The sequence below is a fragment of the Danio rerio genome, chromosome 8 (assembly GCF_049306965.1).
Source record: "Danio rerio strain Tuebingen ecotype United States chromosome 8, GRCz12tu, whole genome shotgun sequence".
NCBI lineage: Eukaryota > Metazoa > Chordata > Actinopteri > Cypriniformes > Danionidae > Danio > Danio rerio.
In genome coordinates, this window is record NC_133183.1 from 25,167,501 (window position 1) to 25,185,785 (window position 18,285).

An 18,285-nucleotide genomic window follows, 5' to 3' on the forward strand; every position below is an offset into this window, starting at 1 on the left:
TCTTTTAGGATAATTATGTTGTTATGAATAGATTGTTACTGTTAAATAGTTCAAATAAAATATAACAGTATATATATATATATATATTTCAATATTGTACTTTTAATCATACATTTTAAACACATCAGTGTTTTTAATTAAGACTTTTAATGATCATCAAAGCCCAAATATTTATGTATCCCAAAAGTATTTCCATGATCTAACTGTTCTTACATAAGTGTTGTGTGTGTGTCTCAGTGTGCAAGATTAAGAGCAATTCTGTGTTGCAGTCTGAAGGCACAGTGATAAACGTCATGACCCTTGCCTTCACCTACGCTATAGGCGTGAACACACCTCTCTACTTCCATCGTTGTCATGACAATAAAACTGCAAGAAAGTTCATTGTGATTTATAGCAGGTTCAAGAGCTGCTAGTGAAGTTGGTGTCATTCCCTCCCCAAACGCTCCAGGAGAACTCATAACATGCCCCATGCCACCCATCTGCTCAGACGAAGCCATCACAATGCCACTGCTAATCTTGTAGCCGCTGTTGTTAGAGACTAACCACCACCCCCACTTCCTCATTTTTGTCACAAACAAACCCTCATTTCACTGTTCGGTCCTCCCCCTCTGCAAAAATACACTGATGAAGGCACAACTCAATTAATCTCAAAGACCACCAAAATACATTTAATCTTTGTTTGTTTATAGCCTGACAATCCGCTTGCAAAGTCGTGATATATGGAATACTGTTTTGGAGTCCAAGCCTACTCATCTGAACTGAAATAACTTTCAAAAAGCATTTATGACTTTTATGATTGTTTAGTCACGCTCAACGCAATCTCACAGCAATTTGCTACTTTTTTATTTAGTTGCTAATTCATATTCATTACATTTTAGTAAGATTTGCTCAACCCTTAGGGGTGGGGTTTAAGGCATGGCTCCTTTTCCTACATTTTCAAATGAATGAAATCGTGAGAATTCATACTGTACACTGTAAAAAAAAAAAAAGTCAGTACAACAACAACAACAACAACAAAAACAATCCTCCTTTCCTTTTGCTTTTTCTTGTTCTCTCAACTTTTAAAAACATCCGCTGCACTGACCTAAAATTATTTGTCGGTAATACAAAAAACATTAGGTGGGTTAACATAAGGTTATTAGTTTTCTGGAGAGGTGAACTACTCTGTAACAAAACTTTTTAAGTTTTGCCAACTCAACATCTTTCTTTTTTTCTCACCTTTAATTGATAGGACAGTAGAGAGGCAGGAAAGCGTGGGGAGAGGAATCCCGGATTGCTGTGAACACCAGAGTGCCATGTGCCGACATGTACTCAACTTTTGAAAACATCAGTCACACTGACCTAAAATGTCTGAAATTGAGTGAACATAAAAACTTCTTTGGAAACTGCTACTAAGAAATAATACATGATCAGAACAAACACACATGCATTACAAAAACAAACAAACATTACAAAGCATTTTTCCCTGTTTGTCCAGCCATGTTTTGATCCTTGTCTCGTTTACCGTTGATGTTTTTTTCGCCTCCTGTCTGGTTTCAAACTCTGTTTCTACTAAGGGTTTTGTTAACACTCATCTCCGTTTCTCCAGAAAATTAATGTTAATCTTTTGTTAACCCAACTAAATGTTTTTTGTATTACTGACAAAAAATTTTAGGTCAGTGCAGCTCATGTTTTTAAAAGTCGAGTGAACAAAATAAAGCAAAAAGTAATAAGGATTATGTTTTTTTTTTTTTTTTTACTGAATTTTTAGTGTACAAATCAGCCACTTTTCTGACCATATGTAAAATAGTTACGTTTCCTTGTATGATCATGTCACACTTTTTTACAACAACTATTTTACAAAATCCTGGCGACCACTACAATCTTTAGACTTGATGCATCCCATACACCAATATTTGATTGTTTTATAAAAGACTAATTTTATCGCTGTCTGTTCATCTCAAATCATAGATATTTACAATAGATGTCGCCTACGCTCTAGTTGTCTATTGGAAGGAATGTGTCAATAGAGCCGCCATTTTGGTACTTCGCAGCGCTTCCTTGAAACGAAGGTGGGACCAAGTTTGTGAATAAATCTCCTGTAAGAACGATTTGTGTGAACCATTGATATCCCTGCATCTTAATTTGCAAATCCACATTTCTAATCATCCAAATGGTATATAACATTTGTAATATTCAATAATTTAGGGTGGAAAGTATACACATTGATGCGCAGGCACTGTTATGTTATCAGGCACTCTTATAAGTTACTTCAAAAACTAGCTGTTACTTTACTTAGCTGACAATAATACAAGTTTCTGGCACCGCAGCATGTTGTCATATTTCATTTACATTGTGTGCTGATTTTATTCAACAAAACTAGCATCAGCCTAGCAGAAGCTACTTTGACTTATGGTCAATGCAGTAATTGACTGTATTATCATCAATAACGTTACTTGTTGAGCGCAAAAGTTCATATAAACATATAAAACATATAGTAACATATAAAATCGTAAAAAACTAAATCTTACCTATGAAATGTTCTGTCTTTATGCTTTGTTTTCTTAGTTTGCTCATTACTACACTTGAAAGCAGTGCTAATGTCCAGCATCTTTACATTGGCTTTGGTCTTGACTGAGTGCAGATTAATGACTTGTCCTGGGAGCACTGTACAAACATGGCGGCGGCATTGATGTATGCTCAGAGTCCATATGCGATGTCTATTGTATGTATCTATGATGTCATATTAGGCTTAGGTATAAACACTATGATCATGATTTTCAATACAGCACACACTCAGCTTATAATAATAGCATTTATTGTTGGCTTATGGAATTGTATGTGTTTGGACCCAGACACTGGCAATGCAAGACATTAGCAGACAAATACAGCGGAACTGAATTCATCCTCAAAGACTACCAAACGACTTCACTCTCAGCATTACGCTCAAACAAAGCTTATTTATTAATGCCCTGACAATTAAAAGCATACTCGCCTAACTAATAAGCTCAACTTATTCAGTATATAATTAGCACGAGTCTTTCTCATCCCACGCACACACAAAAGCAAACAAACAAACAAAACAAATCCGGCTTCTACACTTCACTGTGTGTCCCTTATTCGTGTTTATTGTTACCATGGAAAACTGAAGAGTAGAGCTGACTGAAAGAATGTAATCATCAGCGGTGCTCGAGTGGAGGTGAGAAATGCAGGTGTGTAGATGTGTATGTGTATCTGTGTGTGTGTGTGTGTGTGTGTGTGTGTGAGTGTGAGAGAGAGAGAGCAGGAAAAGTCACTCTGATTTCAGCCCCAAACTGTCACTGTGAATTGCCTTTCCATTAAAAACACTCACAGGACCACTTTGCCTGTTCAGCAGTGGACTGTTAACAGGAAGGAGGTCGAGACAAACATGCTGGGACCCCACAGGTGACCTCAAGCTCAGAAATTAACAGATGTAGCAAACTCATCAAGCACTGGATAAGTTTGAGCTAGAAAAAGTTATTGTTTTGAAACAGCTATGTCATGACATTTCCACTGTACCATTGTTAATCTAGCAAACTGTTTGTTTACCATTTTTTACTATAATTATTTTTTACATTATTGTTAAAATCTAACCAAAATATGCTGGGCTGGCATCATGCTAAAACATGCTAAGAACATGCTAGAAACTAGCAGCTCTGAAAAATATATTAAACTCGATAGGAACAAACTATGAAAACTAAAAACATTAACATGCTAGTAACCTGGTAAAAAACAACAAGAATAGCTTACTAGCAACATGTTAAGCATGATACCATTTTGATAAAAAACAGCTGCAAGCTAGCAAGATCTTAAAACATGCTAGTAACTTGGTAAAACATAACAAGATAAGGCTAATCCGCTTGTTAAGTGTGACGTCACGCGAAGCTGCTTCTGGGTCTAATCGCTCTATTCAACTGAATGGGGAGACTCATGAAATGGTAATAATAAACATTTACAAAGTGATTTAAGGCTTTCGAAAATCACAATCGCAGTATATATGCCCATGCCTAATATCCAATGGCCAGAAAGTGATGAACTTTTTTTATAAATAGTTAAAGTTTTGGTATTTGTTATGCAGCAAGCCCAGAGATTGTTGTGTACACTTTGATTTTATATAAAATTAACTTTAATGTGTGATAGGAATAAAACGTGGTCAAATGATTTCTCCACTCAAATGAATGGCGGCTTGGACCCAGAAACAGTATTACATACGTCACAAACACGTCACCACTTAACAAGCGGATAGCAACATGTTAAGCATGATAGCATTTAAAAAAACAGCTAAACTAGCTAGCAGCATCTTAAAACATGCTAGTAACTTGATAAAACACAACAAGAATAGGCCACTAGCAACATGGTAACCATGATAGCATTTTGATAAATAAAAAAAAACAGCTACAAGCTAGCAAGATCTTAAAACATGCTTGTAACTTGATAAAACACATCAAGAATAGGCTACTAGCAACATGTTAAGCATGATAGCATTTTGATAAAACAGCTAATCAAGCTAGCAACATCTTAAAACATGCTAGTAACTTGGTAAAACACAACAGAACAAGGCTACTAGCAACATGTTAAGTACGATAGCACTTTAATAAAACAGCTAAAGTATCTAGCAGCCTCCTAAAACATGCTAGTAACTTGGTAAAATACAACAAGACACAATAAACATGCTAACATAAAACCTAAAGATTAAATATGCTATCTATCTATCTATCTATCTATCTATAAATTATAATTTGGTCCAAAAAAATGGTCATGATCCTAACATTTATCTGAAGGACAGATTGAGATCGTGACAGGTGTTCATTCGTGAAAATGATTTCACACTGTCCTGTTAAGCTTTGAACAAGGAATATGAATGCATGTGCAAACACATACACACGCGCGTGCACACAGTACAGATAGATACATGTGATTCATAGAGTCAGTCTTGTGAGAAATTGAGTCCCTCTGAGGTTTGTTTAGGAGGCTGATGTGTGTGATGTTGACTCCATTAGGTACCAAGTCGAGCATCAGTAACACATGCGATGAGAAAGAGATAAAAATCCAGAAGCCAATGTAGATTCAAAACCAATCTAGATTCAGGTATAAAGATGCAGGTATGAGACAATAAAGACAAAAATATAAGGGTGTTGGAGAAAATTTCATATCATGAAAGTGCAAAAAATGTTTAAATCTGATATTATTTATGTCAATTACAAAACTTTTTTATTTTATGTTTTTAATGCATTTATTTAGCGTTGACACAGTAAATAGTCAATGAAAGGTAACTTTGAGCTATAACACAAATAGACTAACAGAATGATTTCTGAAGAATCATGTGACACTGAAGACTGTGGTAAAGTATACTGATCATGTAGCCTTTTGAAATAAAAAAAATAGAAAAGTTATTTTACATTTATTTATTCATTTTCTTTCCACTTAGTCTCTATTTCATAGGTCGCCACAGCAGAATGAACCGTCAACTATTGCGGTATATGTTTTATGCAGTGGAGGACCTTCTAGTCACAACCCAGTACTGGGAAACATCCATAAACACCCATAAAATATGGCCAATTTAGCTTATTCAATTCACCTATAGCGCATGTCTGAACTGTGGTGGAAACCGGAGCACCTGTGCGAAACACATGCAAACATGGGGAGAACATGCAAACTCAAAAATATATTTAGAAAGTCTAATCTCACTAACCTTGCAAATTCTGTCAAATCCAGTGATTATTTTATCCTCAGCAGTGTTCATATCAGTCGGATACTTTTGTTTGCTGATGCACTAATAACAAAATTAATAATATTCCTATGCCCCCCACCTCCAGAAGTTGCATAAATCCAGCCAATTAAAAGTGAACATGCCAGATAAAGAAGTAGCAAACGGCAGTCACTGAAGAACAGACAGCTGATGTTGTGCTCTCTGAAGGTAAAAGCACTTAAACCGTCACCTAACCTTTTAATCTGAGAGAAATGATCTGTTGATTTGTCATTGTTTGAGCCCCTACCCCAGCATTAATCCTAATATTATCTCTAAAATCTGATTGGTTGATAGGAATCTTGATCACAGATATACATTAAGTAAGCAGTAGCAACCTGATTGGTTGAGAACATGTGGCATGCACAGAAATTATGCCACTGCATATTTTTGTATTACATTGTATTATAGTGTGAAGAAATATAATAAGTGTATTCTCCAAATAGGTCTAATACTTTTAGGTTTTGAAAATGGGTGCTATACTCCGTCTTAGTACCAAAAATGTATCGGGGGTTTTATTTTTTTGCTTTTTGTGACCAACAATTCCCTCAACTTAGTGAAACAAACTGCACAGACTTTTCCCCCATTCAATTAAAAGAGATTGGTGTAGTAGCGCCCCCTACCTGCAGAATATTTGTCAGCATATACCAACCTTCCCACATTCCTACTGATACTGTACATGTGTGCCTATTCAACCACGTTAAAAGTTTAACATGTTCTTAAAATAAAAAAATGTAAATGTCTAACAGGATAAAAAAAAAGAATAAAATGAGCAAAATAAATAAATAAATAAATAATAATAATAACGAATTCATAACTCATGACTATATATATATATATATATATATATATATATATATATATATATATATATATATATATATATATATATATATATATATATATATATATATATAGACAGCATATATATGTACAGCATGACATACAGAGTGCCAGAGTTAGATATGAAGCTAATTTACATCTGTAGTCCTAGAGTGGGTAGTTGTAACAAGCTTAACAAAATGAAAAAAAAAAAAAAATCAATATACACTTACAACACCATACATAAAATACACCATCGTCAATTAAATTAATTCAAATCAGTGGTTGCATATTTGATTTTCTTTTAGCCAATCTTTAAGGACATTAATATTAAAAGTGGTACTCTCTCTCTGATATGCACTGGTATTTTATTCCATCTTTCTGCTGCTCTGACTGTCCAAAAACAGTTCTGATGAGAGTAATTCAGTTCTCAGATCTAATGAAAGTAATTCCTTTCTGAATTTAGAAAATAAATAAAAACTGCTTAGATATATGCTAACAAAATGATCTTAAGAATTTCAAGTGTGTTTCAAGTAAGCTTAGCTTAACCCTAAAAAGATTCTCTATTGGGTATAATGACAACTATAATGATATTTCTACTAAAACAGTTAAATTTTAAGATACTATGATACACTTTTTTCTGGATCATTTCATGCACAAAATTCAAAAGAAGAAATGAAGACTATAATGCTACAAATGCCTTTAAAGTTAATTCTACTGTTTAACAGGATCGTACATAGTAGTAAACAATACAAAGTACTCTAGGAACAATTAAAGACTGTCTTAGTTTTCTTATTTTCCCATTATCCACTCAAAAGAAAATAAATAAAATGTATAAAATCAAAACCAAACATATCCTCTGAGAGGAAAAAATAAATAAATAAAAATTCAAATTACATAATAATTTAAAATGAAAAAAAAATCTTTACTGTTAAAATTTTTTTTTGCAATAAGTTTTAAACTAAGTAATAAAAACAAAATAACATTAAATTAAATATATTACAGTGTAAGTCCCTGATGTCACATTATGTCCCTGAGAAGGACACTTGGACTATTACAAAATATACAGACAAAAAAAAATAATGCCTTTAGAATTTAATTCAAGCCTATTTAGAATGTTTCCCGTTTCAGCTTGGTGAATGTGTCTGACCTGGATAATAATAAATGTAACAGGTATGCTGTTATAAAATGCCCTAGAATTTCGTCTGCATGTTTCATGCTTTGCTTATAATCTTACAAAGATTTTCTAACTACACCGGCATTTACACTACATACTTTTTTCTGATATGCCAGCAAGAGTAACAGCAATCCTGTAGAAAACCCTTAATAGCTTTTATGTGAGCTGCAGATGCGTTTGACCCAGCGATAATGTATCCTGGTGCACCTTCAGCTTTCCTTTATAAGCGCCTTCTATAAATACATGCTTTACATACTTCATGTATTCATGTAGAGTTTTAGTCGAGAGCTATAAGGAACTGTCTTCTTCAAGGATGGGGGTTGTGTGTTTATCATCACCCCATTTATACAGCACAGTGACCCACAGACACATCCAGCTCCTGCTATTCCAGGCATCCACATATATACTGTTGCTGAGGCAACCATGTCTATAAGAGTTTACCTTGACAACCACACATTGCACCATGAGGCCTTGTCGCAGTTCCTTTGAGCTGAGTGACTTTTACATTCATTTCTTTGCCCAGATACTGAGGCATTTTTAGCATCATGAAACTACATGCTAGCCTTAAGGTCCCCCGGAAATCAAAACGAAAGCTGAAAGGTCACGAGTATCAATATGTTAGTCTTTAGGTTATCGATATTCTCCAAAATAATGACAAAAGTCGCTTTTAGAGGATATAAGCATTCAAAAACCTGCATTTCTTACTTCGGCCAATGGACCCTTTTCACATTTCTGGTCTTCTGAGTAGTGGAAGTCATTGTAGTTGGGCAAACTTAGAGCGCAGTAAATGGGACAATACAAAAAAAATGTAGCACCTGGGATGTATTTGGCGCTCTCCAGAAATGTATATAGGGGTATGTAATCAGAATGAGCCTGGATTGTGATAATGGCAACCTAAAAAAGAGAACAACGTCAAATTTATTGCGCATAGATGCTACATTTCAAATGCCTCGTACAAGCGGTAATTTTTCTATTTTTTTTTTTAATGCAAAGATGATGTAAAACATAAATAAATCCATATAAATGTTCATACGTTTAAAAAAATCTTTTAAACGTATGAACATTTATATGGATTTATTAAAAAAATAAAGGATTTAGGATGCTGATGACATCATAAACACATCATAATCTTGTGAAAAGGGTCCATATGAATCAACGATTGTGAAGCACTTCAGATTCTTATCAGATCTTCTGATCAATTAAATGCACTCTGGGTATTTTTTATCAGCCCGCCCCCTACAAGAAAAGACCCTTATTCATGCATAGTCAAACATTTATACAGAGGGCTTGAATAAACACTTGCAAATGAAAAATATACAGCAGCATGTTCTGAACACCTCCATGTTTATTAGTTTTTTTAGATTAGATTAGATTCAACTTTATTGTCATTACACATGTACAAGTACAAGGCAAAGAAATGCAGTTTGGGTCTAACCAGCAGTGCAATAGCAGAAAGTGCAGGATACAGGTACAAGTTATAAAGTGCAGTTATAGAAAAACTATAGTGATATTTACAGATGGATGTACTATCAACATTATATACAGGTTGGATTAGCTACTAACAGATTTACAATATATGAATATATGTGCAGGTTGCTATTAATAATCAGTAGTGTGCAGATACATACGCATGATTACAAGTGTATATGTTACAATATATGAATATATGTACAGGTGGTTTACAATAGTAATAATAATTAGTTGTAATAATGATTAGAAGATATTAAATTTTCTATAAGGTAAATGACTCATAGTGCACTATATAGGCCAGGAGTTTCCAAACTTGGGTCTCAGAGGTGCGAAAGCTGATATATGCTTTGAGGTTGAATAAAGATATAAAATATGCTCCACTAATATTTTAAGATAGAATTATTTTTTTTAAATCATGTGCTTACAATGTCAAGACATAAAGGCAATATAAAAAACAGAGAAATAATAAAAGTGTGATTGAAAGTTGCCTGCCAGGGCTCCAGATTGGCACTAAATGGATATTACTGCAACCTTTGTGACACAAAAATTTGTTAGAGGTCACACTGGTGCCACTCCAATCTACCAAACTGAACATCATTAGCATTGCATTGTGCATGATAATAAGGTATTTAATGCCAAATGCACCAAAAGCAAAACAAAATAGCACTTTTGGTTTGAAACAGATGATTGCATGGACCATTGATCAGCTCAGGCCAAAAGGAATAGAGTGCAGTGTGAGCTAAAGCAGATGTTTTTACTACACTGACCAGTCATGATGTCGAGAAACTACATAGTGCTGTCAGATCAAGTCAAGTTTTATTGTCATGCTGCTGCATGTGTGGACGGATAGTGGCACGTAATGCCATGTCTCGATAGACCACGGTCATACATACTAGTTAAACATAAAAACAGTTATATCCAGTTATCTGCCTATATAAATACTATAAAGAGTTGACTACACATACACAACCAAGGATGTACAAAAATGTTTCCATAAATACTGCATGTGAAATAGTGCAGAAGAGTGATTTTAGGGGGAAGCAGCGCACAGTGCAAAATGATCACCATTGAATTCTCCAGTGTAAATCACTATAGGTGTGCTTTTTCAACTAGTTAAGCAGAGCTGAATCATTCTCTACACCTGATATGGAAACACCTGTGCAACAATACACTAGTTAGAAAGAGTTCCATTCTGTAAATCACCAACATTTACCATGCTTTTATTGTAGTAGCATTGACTGTAATGATAGAATATTTATATAGAATTTTGTTAAATTATTAAGTTAAGTTTTATAAATTAATTTCGAGAGGAGCACGTAATATGACTGATGGCGGTTGGTCTCCCATAATGAGCGATAATCCAATCAGATTGATCCAAGACTTCAATAATTAGAGCGATATTACCCAACTGCATTATCTTCATTTGGGAGAATCCCCCCTCTCACCCTATCTCTTCCTTTTCTTCCTTTACCAAGGGGAGCTCCCAAGACCTACCTGATCTCGGACCCCCTTACATGCTAATTGACCAGGCGGGAACCCTGGGTTCAATTATCTCCAAGATCAGGGTTTTCTCCCAGGACAGCATGTCAAACCTGCTGATAGCGTCAAGCAGTATCTAAGTGTGAACTCTTGAATGTACTTGAAAGTATTTTAAAAGTGTAAAGAAAAAGTGACCCTAAACCACAAAAAAAAAGTCAAAATTATAGATTATATATATATATATATATATATTTTTTTTTTTTTTTTTTTTTTTTTTAATGCCAAAAATCAATTGAATATTAAGTAAAATCATATTCTATGAAGATTTTTTGTAAATGTCCACTGAAATTTTGTGAATATCAAAACTTTTTTTTTTTTTATTATTCATTCATTCATTCACTCATTTTCTTTTTGGCCTAGTCCCTTCTTAATCTGGAGTCGCCACAGTGGAATAAAACACCTCCTACTTATCCAGCATATGTTTTACGCAGCAGGTGCCCTTCCAGTTGCAACCCATCACTGGGAAACACCCATACACTCTTATTCACACAAATTCACTACAGACAATCTAGCTTACCCAATACACCTATAGCGCATGTCTTTGGAGGAAACCCACGCAAACATGGGGAAAACAAGCAAACACCACAGAAATGCCAACTGACCCAGCCGAGGCTCGAACCAGCCACTTTCTTGCTGTGAGGCAACTTTGCGACCCACTGTGCCAAAAACACCCCAATTTTTTTTATTAGTAATATGTGATTCTATGAACTAAATTTGCAAAACTTTTTTTCACGTCATTATTTTTCTTATAATCAGTTTTAGATTATAGATTTTCAAATAGGAGTATCTCTAGTATTTTTTTATTTTATTTAAAATATATCAAGTGTTTTGGTGTGCATTTGAACTTACACTAAATGTCTGTTACTGCTTCTCACAGCAAATATTCTAGAAACCACAAAGTTAAGATACTTTTTACCATGATAGTGAGGTGCTGAAACTGTGTTCATGATCTACAAATCATGATATGTAGAAAGATAAGGTTGCTATGAATTTCACAGAAACTTACAGATATAGGTACTGTTTTATAACAGAAAATAAATGTACATCTGCATCCCAACTCAAGCTTCTTAACCAAATTTACTGTGCACATTTATATTTTATATATATTTTATTTATATACATTTTATATTTATATATATTATATATATATATAAATCAGACAAACCACATTCTTGGACAAGACAGCAAAGAGCAGATCATTTGCTTTTGTGGGAGTTGTTTAATAGAAAATAGAAATAAACTCTTTTTTTTTTACTTTTTAATCATCATTGAGAATTCAAAGTTTTTTTTTTTTTTTTGACTACTGAACTAGAAAAAGTATCTAAGTGCATCTCAGAAATCTGATTAGAATATTTTTAGTGTGAGTCAGTGCAGAGCACAAAACATATTAGCCTCATTTATTTTCTTCCCTGAATGCTGTATTATAAAGGGGAGAAAGATTTAGACAGACTCAGGATTGCTATTATAGACTGAGTCTATTATGAGTCACTGGTGAGACCCTGGCTGACATTAGCTGAGAGATAAACAAAACCTTATTGGCTATATTTTAAAAAGGGATGGGCTACTCCATATCCTGCCATCTTTATGTTTCAATTAAACTGACGTCACTCATTGAAGAAAACTGCCTGTTTCAAGGCACTTTAAAGGACTTTGAATGCATGTTTAGTGGTAGTCAGCAAAAACATACTGAAAACAACACGTCAACTCAATAAATCAATCAATATATGCACTGACTATATTTGAAAACGTTGACATATTCATTCATTTATTCATTTTCATTCAGCTTAGTCCCTTTATTTATTAGGGGTCGCCACAGCGGAATAAACCGCCAACTTATCCAGCATATGTTTTACACAGCGGATGCCCTTCAAGCTGCAACCCAGTATTGGGAAACACCCATACACAACGGCCAATTTAGCTTATTCAATTCACCTATGGCGCATGTGTTTGTACTGTGGGGGAAACCGGAACACTCGGAGGAAACCTACCCGAACACGGAGAGAACATGCAAACTCCACACAGAAATGCCAACTGACCCAGCCGGGACTTGTTTCCTACCTGCTCATTGGTGTTCATGCATTGTAGTTTCATCTGTTTCAGATAGGTGGCAGTGAGAGGCATGTTGTAATCGATGAGGTCTGGCACCAGAGATGTGGGCCGGTCATTCTCTGTGGGTGAAAATCAACAAAAAAAGGCACACATTGAGGTTTAAGATAACAATAAGGTTTTACTTGTTAACGTGAGTCAACTACATTAGTTTATGTGACTTAACCACGAACAAAACTTCTAATGTTTCAAAGTTTAAAAAAAGTTTTGAATTTAGTACATGCACAATTAAATTGATAATCAAAAAACAATTGTTTAGATTTTTTTTTTCCAGATTAATTAATGCTGTGAAAACATATTCCTCATAGTTAACATATGCATTAACTCAACACTGAAAAAAATTATTCAAAGATGATTCCTTGAATTTACCAAATTCTTTTAGGTTATTTAGTTGTAAACAATTTATTTGTGCTACATTTAAACAAACAAATTAAGTTGAACATTAATACATTTAATTTGTTTGTTAAAATTGAACACATATAAATAGTTTGCAACACGTTTGCAGGCATCTTTTTTTTCAGTGAACTTGAGAAATAGAACTTATTGTGAGGTGTAATTTTTGAAATAGGATCATTTTTAAAATCTAAAGTTTATTTTATATATATATATATATATATATATATATATATATATATATATATATATATATATATATATATATATATATATATAATAATAAAACAAAATAATAATCCTGTAATAAGTAGGCGTACACAGAAGTTGTCTGTGCAGAAATCAGCAGATTTTTAGCCCATCATTGACTCTATTTATTTAATTCTGTAAATGTGTGTAAATTGATATTTATTCAGTTATTTTTATTAATTTCAGTAACATTATTGAGTATTTTTTTCTGTCGTTAAGTAGATATGTTATGTGAGACTTGCTTTGTTTACCAAATAAGTGGATCTAACTGGATTTGCATTGTAAACATTAAATAAAAGTTAAAGTTTTTAGTTATAATACTTCCAAAATAATTCTGCTTAAATCCACAAATCTTTTTTAAAATTCTCAGCAGAAATGGCAAAACAATGTCCACATATACTGTGTAGCCCAAGTAATAAGTACGTATTACTAATACTTTAGTAATAAGCCTTAACTGTGAAAAATTTATTTTAACACAAAAGTTTAACAAATTTAAAATAGTTGCTAAATACACAATGCATATAATAATTCCTATAATATAATAATCATTTAAAAATGAATAAAATTCAAAATAGAAAAACTAGAAAACTATTATATATCTTGTGTATAAACATATAGCCTTTTAAAAACAATAACTAATAAAAATCCTATAAACACAGATTCCGAATCTAATTAAAACGATATATACAAAATTAGTTTTGTGTTTTAAAAGGCTCAATTTATATATAGATGAAGTCAGAATTATTAGCCCTTCCTTTGAATTTTTTTTCTTTTTTAAATATTTCCCAAATGATGTTTTACAGAGCAAAGCATTTTTTCACATTATTTCAAATAATATTTTTCTTCTGGAGAAAGTCTTATTTGTTTTTTTCGGCAACAATAAAAGCTTTTTATTATTTTAAAAACCATTTTAGGGTAAAAATTATTAGCCCTTTAAGCAATATTATTTTATGATTATCTGCAGAACAAAACATCAATATACAATGATTTGCCTAATTACCCTAACCTGCCTAGTTAACTTAAATGACCTAGTTAAGCCTTTAAATTCCCTTTAACCTAATTACTAGTGTCTTAAAAAATATCTAGTAAAATATTGTTTACTGTCATCATGGCAAATATAAAATAAATTAGTTATTTGAAATGAGTTATTAAAGCTATTATGTTTTTAATTTGTCAAAAAAAATATTCTCTCCATTAAACAGAAATTAGGTAGGGGGTGGGGGGAATAAACAGGGTGGCTAATAACTCTGACTTCAACTGTATATCTAGCTAGAACTGATTTTGAAGGCCAGTATTGTTCTGCTTAAAAGTGTGCATGATTCCATTTAATCCTCTAGAAGGCGCTCTTGAGACAGTGCTCTAACAAACCCTGCCGAAACTCCCTCGGGTCTTTGTTAAAATCAAACCCAATAAATGCAGACAAGCTTTTGTTTGGACACAGATCTTCATACTCTACAGGGTTCCCAGATGCTATACAGTGTGAACATTTCAAAAGCAAATCTTCACTCTATAAAGTGCTTTAGAGAGCAAAGAAAACACACTACCCTTCAGAACCCCTGCAGGCACCAGCTGATCAGCTCATTCACCATTCAAACTTTGTTTAACATCCACTCTCCACAAATGCGCACACATATTTTATGAATACAAATTAGGCTGTGAACTGGTGTATGCAAATACACAAACTCTTCAGTGCATGTTGGTTAACTTGCACATTTATGAATCATGTTTTTTTTAATATTATTATTTTAGTTCTACAGAAATCGAGCTTATCTGTGGCAGTGCGAATTAGTCACATCAGTCTATGACTAATGGCAGACAGACGTCACGTCTGCGCAGAAAGATGACTAAAACCATAAAGACTACAATATCACAGCTGTGGCAAAATGACCAAATCTCTACAAATCCCTTCTGATTCATGTTCAAGGAATCGTTTGCTGATTTAACAAGTCATAAAACACTACGCTAATAATGAAGCCTCGATTGTAACAGCGCTACTGTCTCCGAATTAGGATGCAAACATCCAGACAGAAAGGCATATTTGAAGGTCATCACATGAGCATCTGATTTGTCATGTCTTGAAGGATTGCCTGCATTTTCCTTAATCTGATGTTTACTGAGGGAAGTGTGTGGGTCGGATTATCCGTGCATTAATTACAAGTGGCCCGTAGAAGCGCAGAATTTTGAGTACGAGAGTGTGACTTTAATGACGATTTTGGAAATCTTGTCTTCCTAATTACCGCTAAAGGGCGACTCACTCCCAAAACTTCAATTAGTGATAAAATGAACCAAAACAAGCTGTTTCCTCAGCCGTGCATACTCATGTGTGATTTAAAATTGTTAAAAATGGCAAAATCAGAGGGTAAAGAGCAGTGGCAGTCGGCTGACCTTTGAACTCTGCTGTGCTGGGGTTGATGTGCATCCTTTTCTGGCATTCTCCACAGCTCATCAAGAAACGGGTCACCGCCTCACGTGGAAGAAATGCGTAGGTTTCAGCAATCTGACAAGCAAAAAGAGAGAGTGGAACAGAGTCAGCAAACATTTTGGAAGAGATTAAACTAACAGAAAAGGAGAAACATGGGAGCGAGAGTACCAACAAAAATAGTTTACTTTGTTCTGGAGCTCGATTCAAACACCCACATGATCTTATTCCTGAATGACAGCAATCCAGCTATGTTTCACATGTACAATTTCACTGGAACATTCAAATCGGGTCATATTTGTTGTTGTATATGGAGGTTTTACACTGTACATTCCTAAGCCTTGGGTGTTAGTGCCATTGATTGAATGAACTCAGTATGGGACAAAAATTTTAATAAACACTTTTTTAAACATGCTTTGCATCCTAATATTGTATGCTGCAAACTGCTATTAAGTTTCTTACTGAATAGACTATATATCGTGTTGCATCGGACATTATTTCACAACATGTCATTTTTAATATTATTTTCAATGCTGTGATAAAAGATGATATTACACTGATGTCTAAGATAGCTATCAACATAGATTTTATCACCCTTAACCTTCAAATAAATATTATTTAGAATTGAAATGTGCAGAAAGGTAGGGTTGGTCACCCCTGATCTAGTGGTCAATATGCTTTATATGTCACCACCTACTGGCACAACAATATAACTGAGACAGCTTTTATTTGAAAGTTACACCTACTATATATTAGGCAAGTATGTGATTGTGATTTTTTGCATTTATCATCCAATTTTTGCATTTTCTATCTATCTATCTATCTATCTATCTATCTATCTATCTATCTATCTATCTATCTATCTATCTATCTATCTATCTATCTATCTATCTATCTATCTATCTATCTATCACATTGTTACACCAGTAGGTGGAAACAAGTGCCTTTTAAAAATGGATCTGACAATAAAACATTCTGTTCTGAATGCAGAACTGTGGCTTTATTTCAGAATGTTGATGTACTTAAATTGAGTAGGGGGAGGAGATGCACATCATTCACTCATAGCAAATAAGGTTGAGAGGGCGTGGTTAAGAATATTGTTTTAAGTCTTCAAACTAACGTAGAAGGACCACAACTCCAAACGCAGAAGCAAACGATCAGACTTTGATTGAAGATTAACAAAACACACTTTTTTTCAGAGGATTAACTCGCAAAGATTTTTTGCTCAATAAAAAATAACAATGTGCACAAGCACAATAAACACTGTACATTTTGACTACACACAAACTTTATTGCAAAATTCAATTGTTCTGTTATATTTACGATGAATATGTTGTCATTGTCTTATGACATGACCTACAAGCAGTTGCGTTGCTTTACTGTCATTCACAAATGCTGTCTTATGGCCTCATGGGACAGTCAAGTGTCCACTGTGGAGGTTCACTTCAGAAGCTTCTAAATCAAGGGTGCTCAACCCTGTTCCTGGAGGCCTACCTTCCTGCAGAGTTCAGCACCAACCCTGATCAAAAATCTCAATCAATTAATAAGGACCTGAAGCAGCACTTAATAATTACAGGCAGGTGTGTTTGATATTGGTAGCAACTTCTTTCTTTCTTTTTTTTTTTCTTTCTTTCTTTCTTTCTTTCTTTCTTTCTTTCTTTCTTTCTTTCTTTCGTTTTTGTCTATTCGTCTGTGTCTCTATTTACTGTATATCTGTCTGTCTGTCTGTGTCAACCTATTGTATATATATCCGTCTGTCTATCTGTCTGTCTATTCATCTATCTATCTATCTATCTATCTATCTATCTATCTATCTATCTATCTATCTATCTATCTATCTATCTATCTATCTATCTATCTATCTATCTAATCTCTAAACATTGTTTTTAATTTATCCAGCAATGTGAAGCTCTCCTGCGTTCTAAGCTCCCCACTGATGATACATTTTAAGACACTCAGTGCCTGCAGCATAAAGGCTGTCCACTTTGCTTCAGAAGGCAGCTGCTTATTTAGGAAGCATTGTAGGTTTTCCACACTAATAACAATGCGCGTGCAACTGAATGCTCTACAACTCCTTCCTCCTCCTCAATGCCTGCTTTCCTCTCTTTTCCAGTCTTTTCTGGTGTCTCTCATCTCTATCCCCTCTCCCTCCATTCTCTTCTGCTCTAGCTTTCTTCTCCTGGAGGCTTTCTGAGTGCGACCTTCACACAGAGAGGGTGATGGAGCAGTAGGAATAGCAGGCCCAGCACCCTCCCCCCTTCAGGCGGCACAGAGGGAAAAGGCCAACTGGGGAAAACCGCACCTCCCAGAATGCCATGCTCCCAGACTGCCCCCTCCTCCCCGGCTGGCAGGGCTGCTCTCTGT

At 34.4% G+C, this 18,285-nt stretch overlaps 1 protein-coding gene across 3 annotated transcripts in view; it reads right to left on the minus strand.

The window, feature by feature from the left end:
* Nucleotides 1-18,285, minus strand: part of nol4la (nucleolar protein 4-like a) — an 87,589-nt gene that overhangs the window by 23,499 nt on the left and 45,805 nt on the right. For all 3 annotated transcript variants that reach the window (XM_073910355.1, XM_068223143.2, XM_001922510.9), the window contains 2 exons: nucleotides 15,888-15,999; nucleotides 12,813-12,922 (listed from right to left, as the gene is read on the minus strand). In XM_073910355.1, the coding sequence (XP_073766456.1) occupies nucleotides 12,813-12,922; nucleotides 15,888-15,999 (222 nt within the window). The remainder of the gene's footprint in view (nucleotides 1-12,812; nucleotides 12,923-15,887; nucleotides 16,000-18,285) is intronic.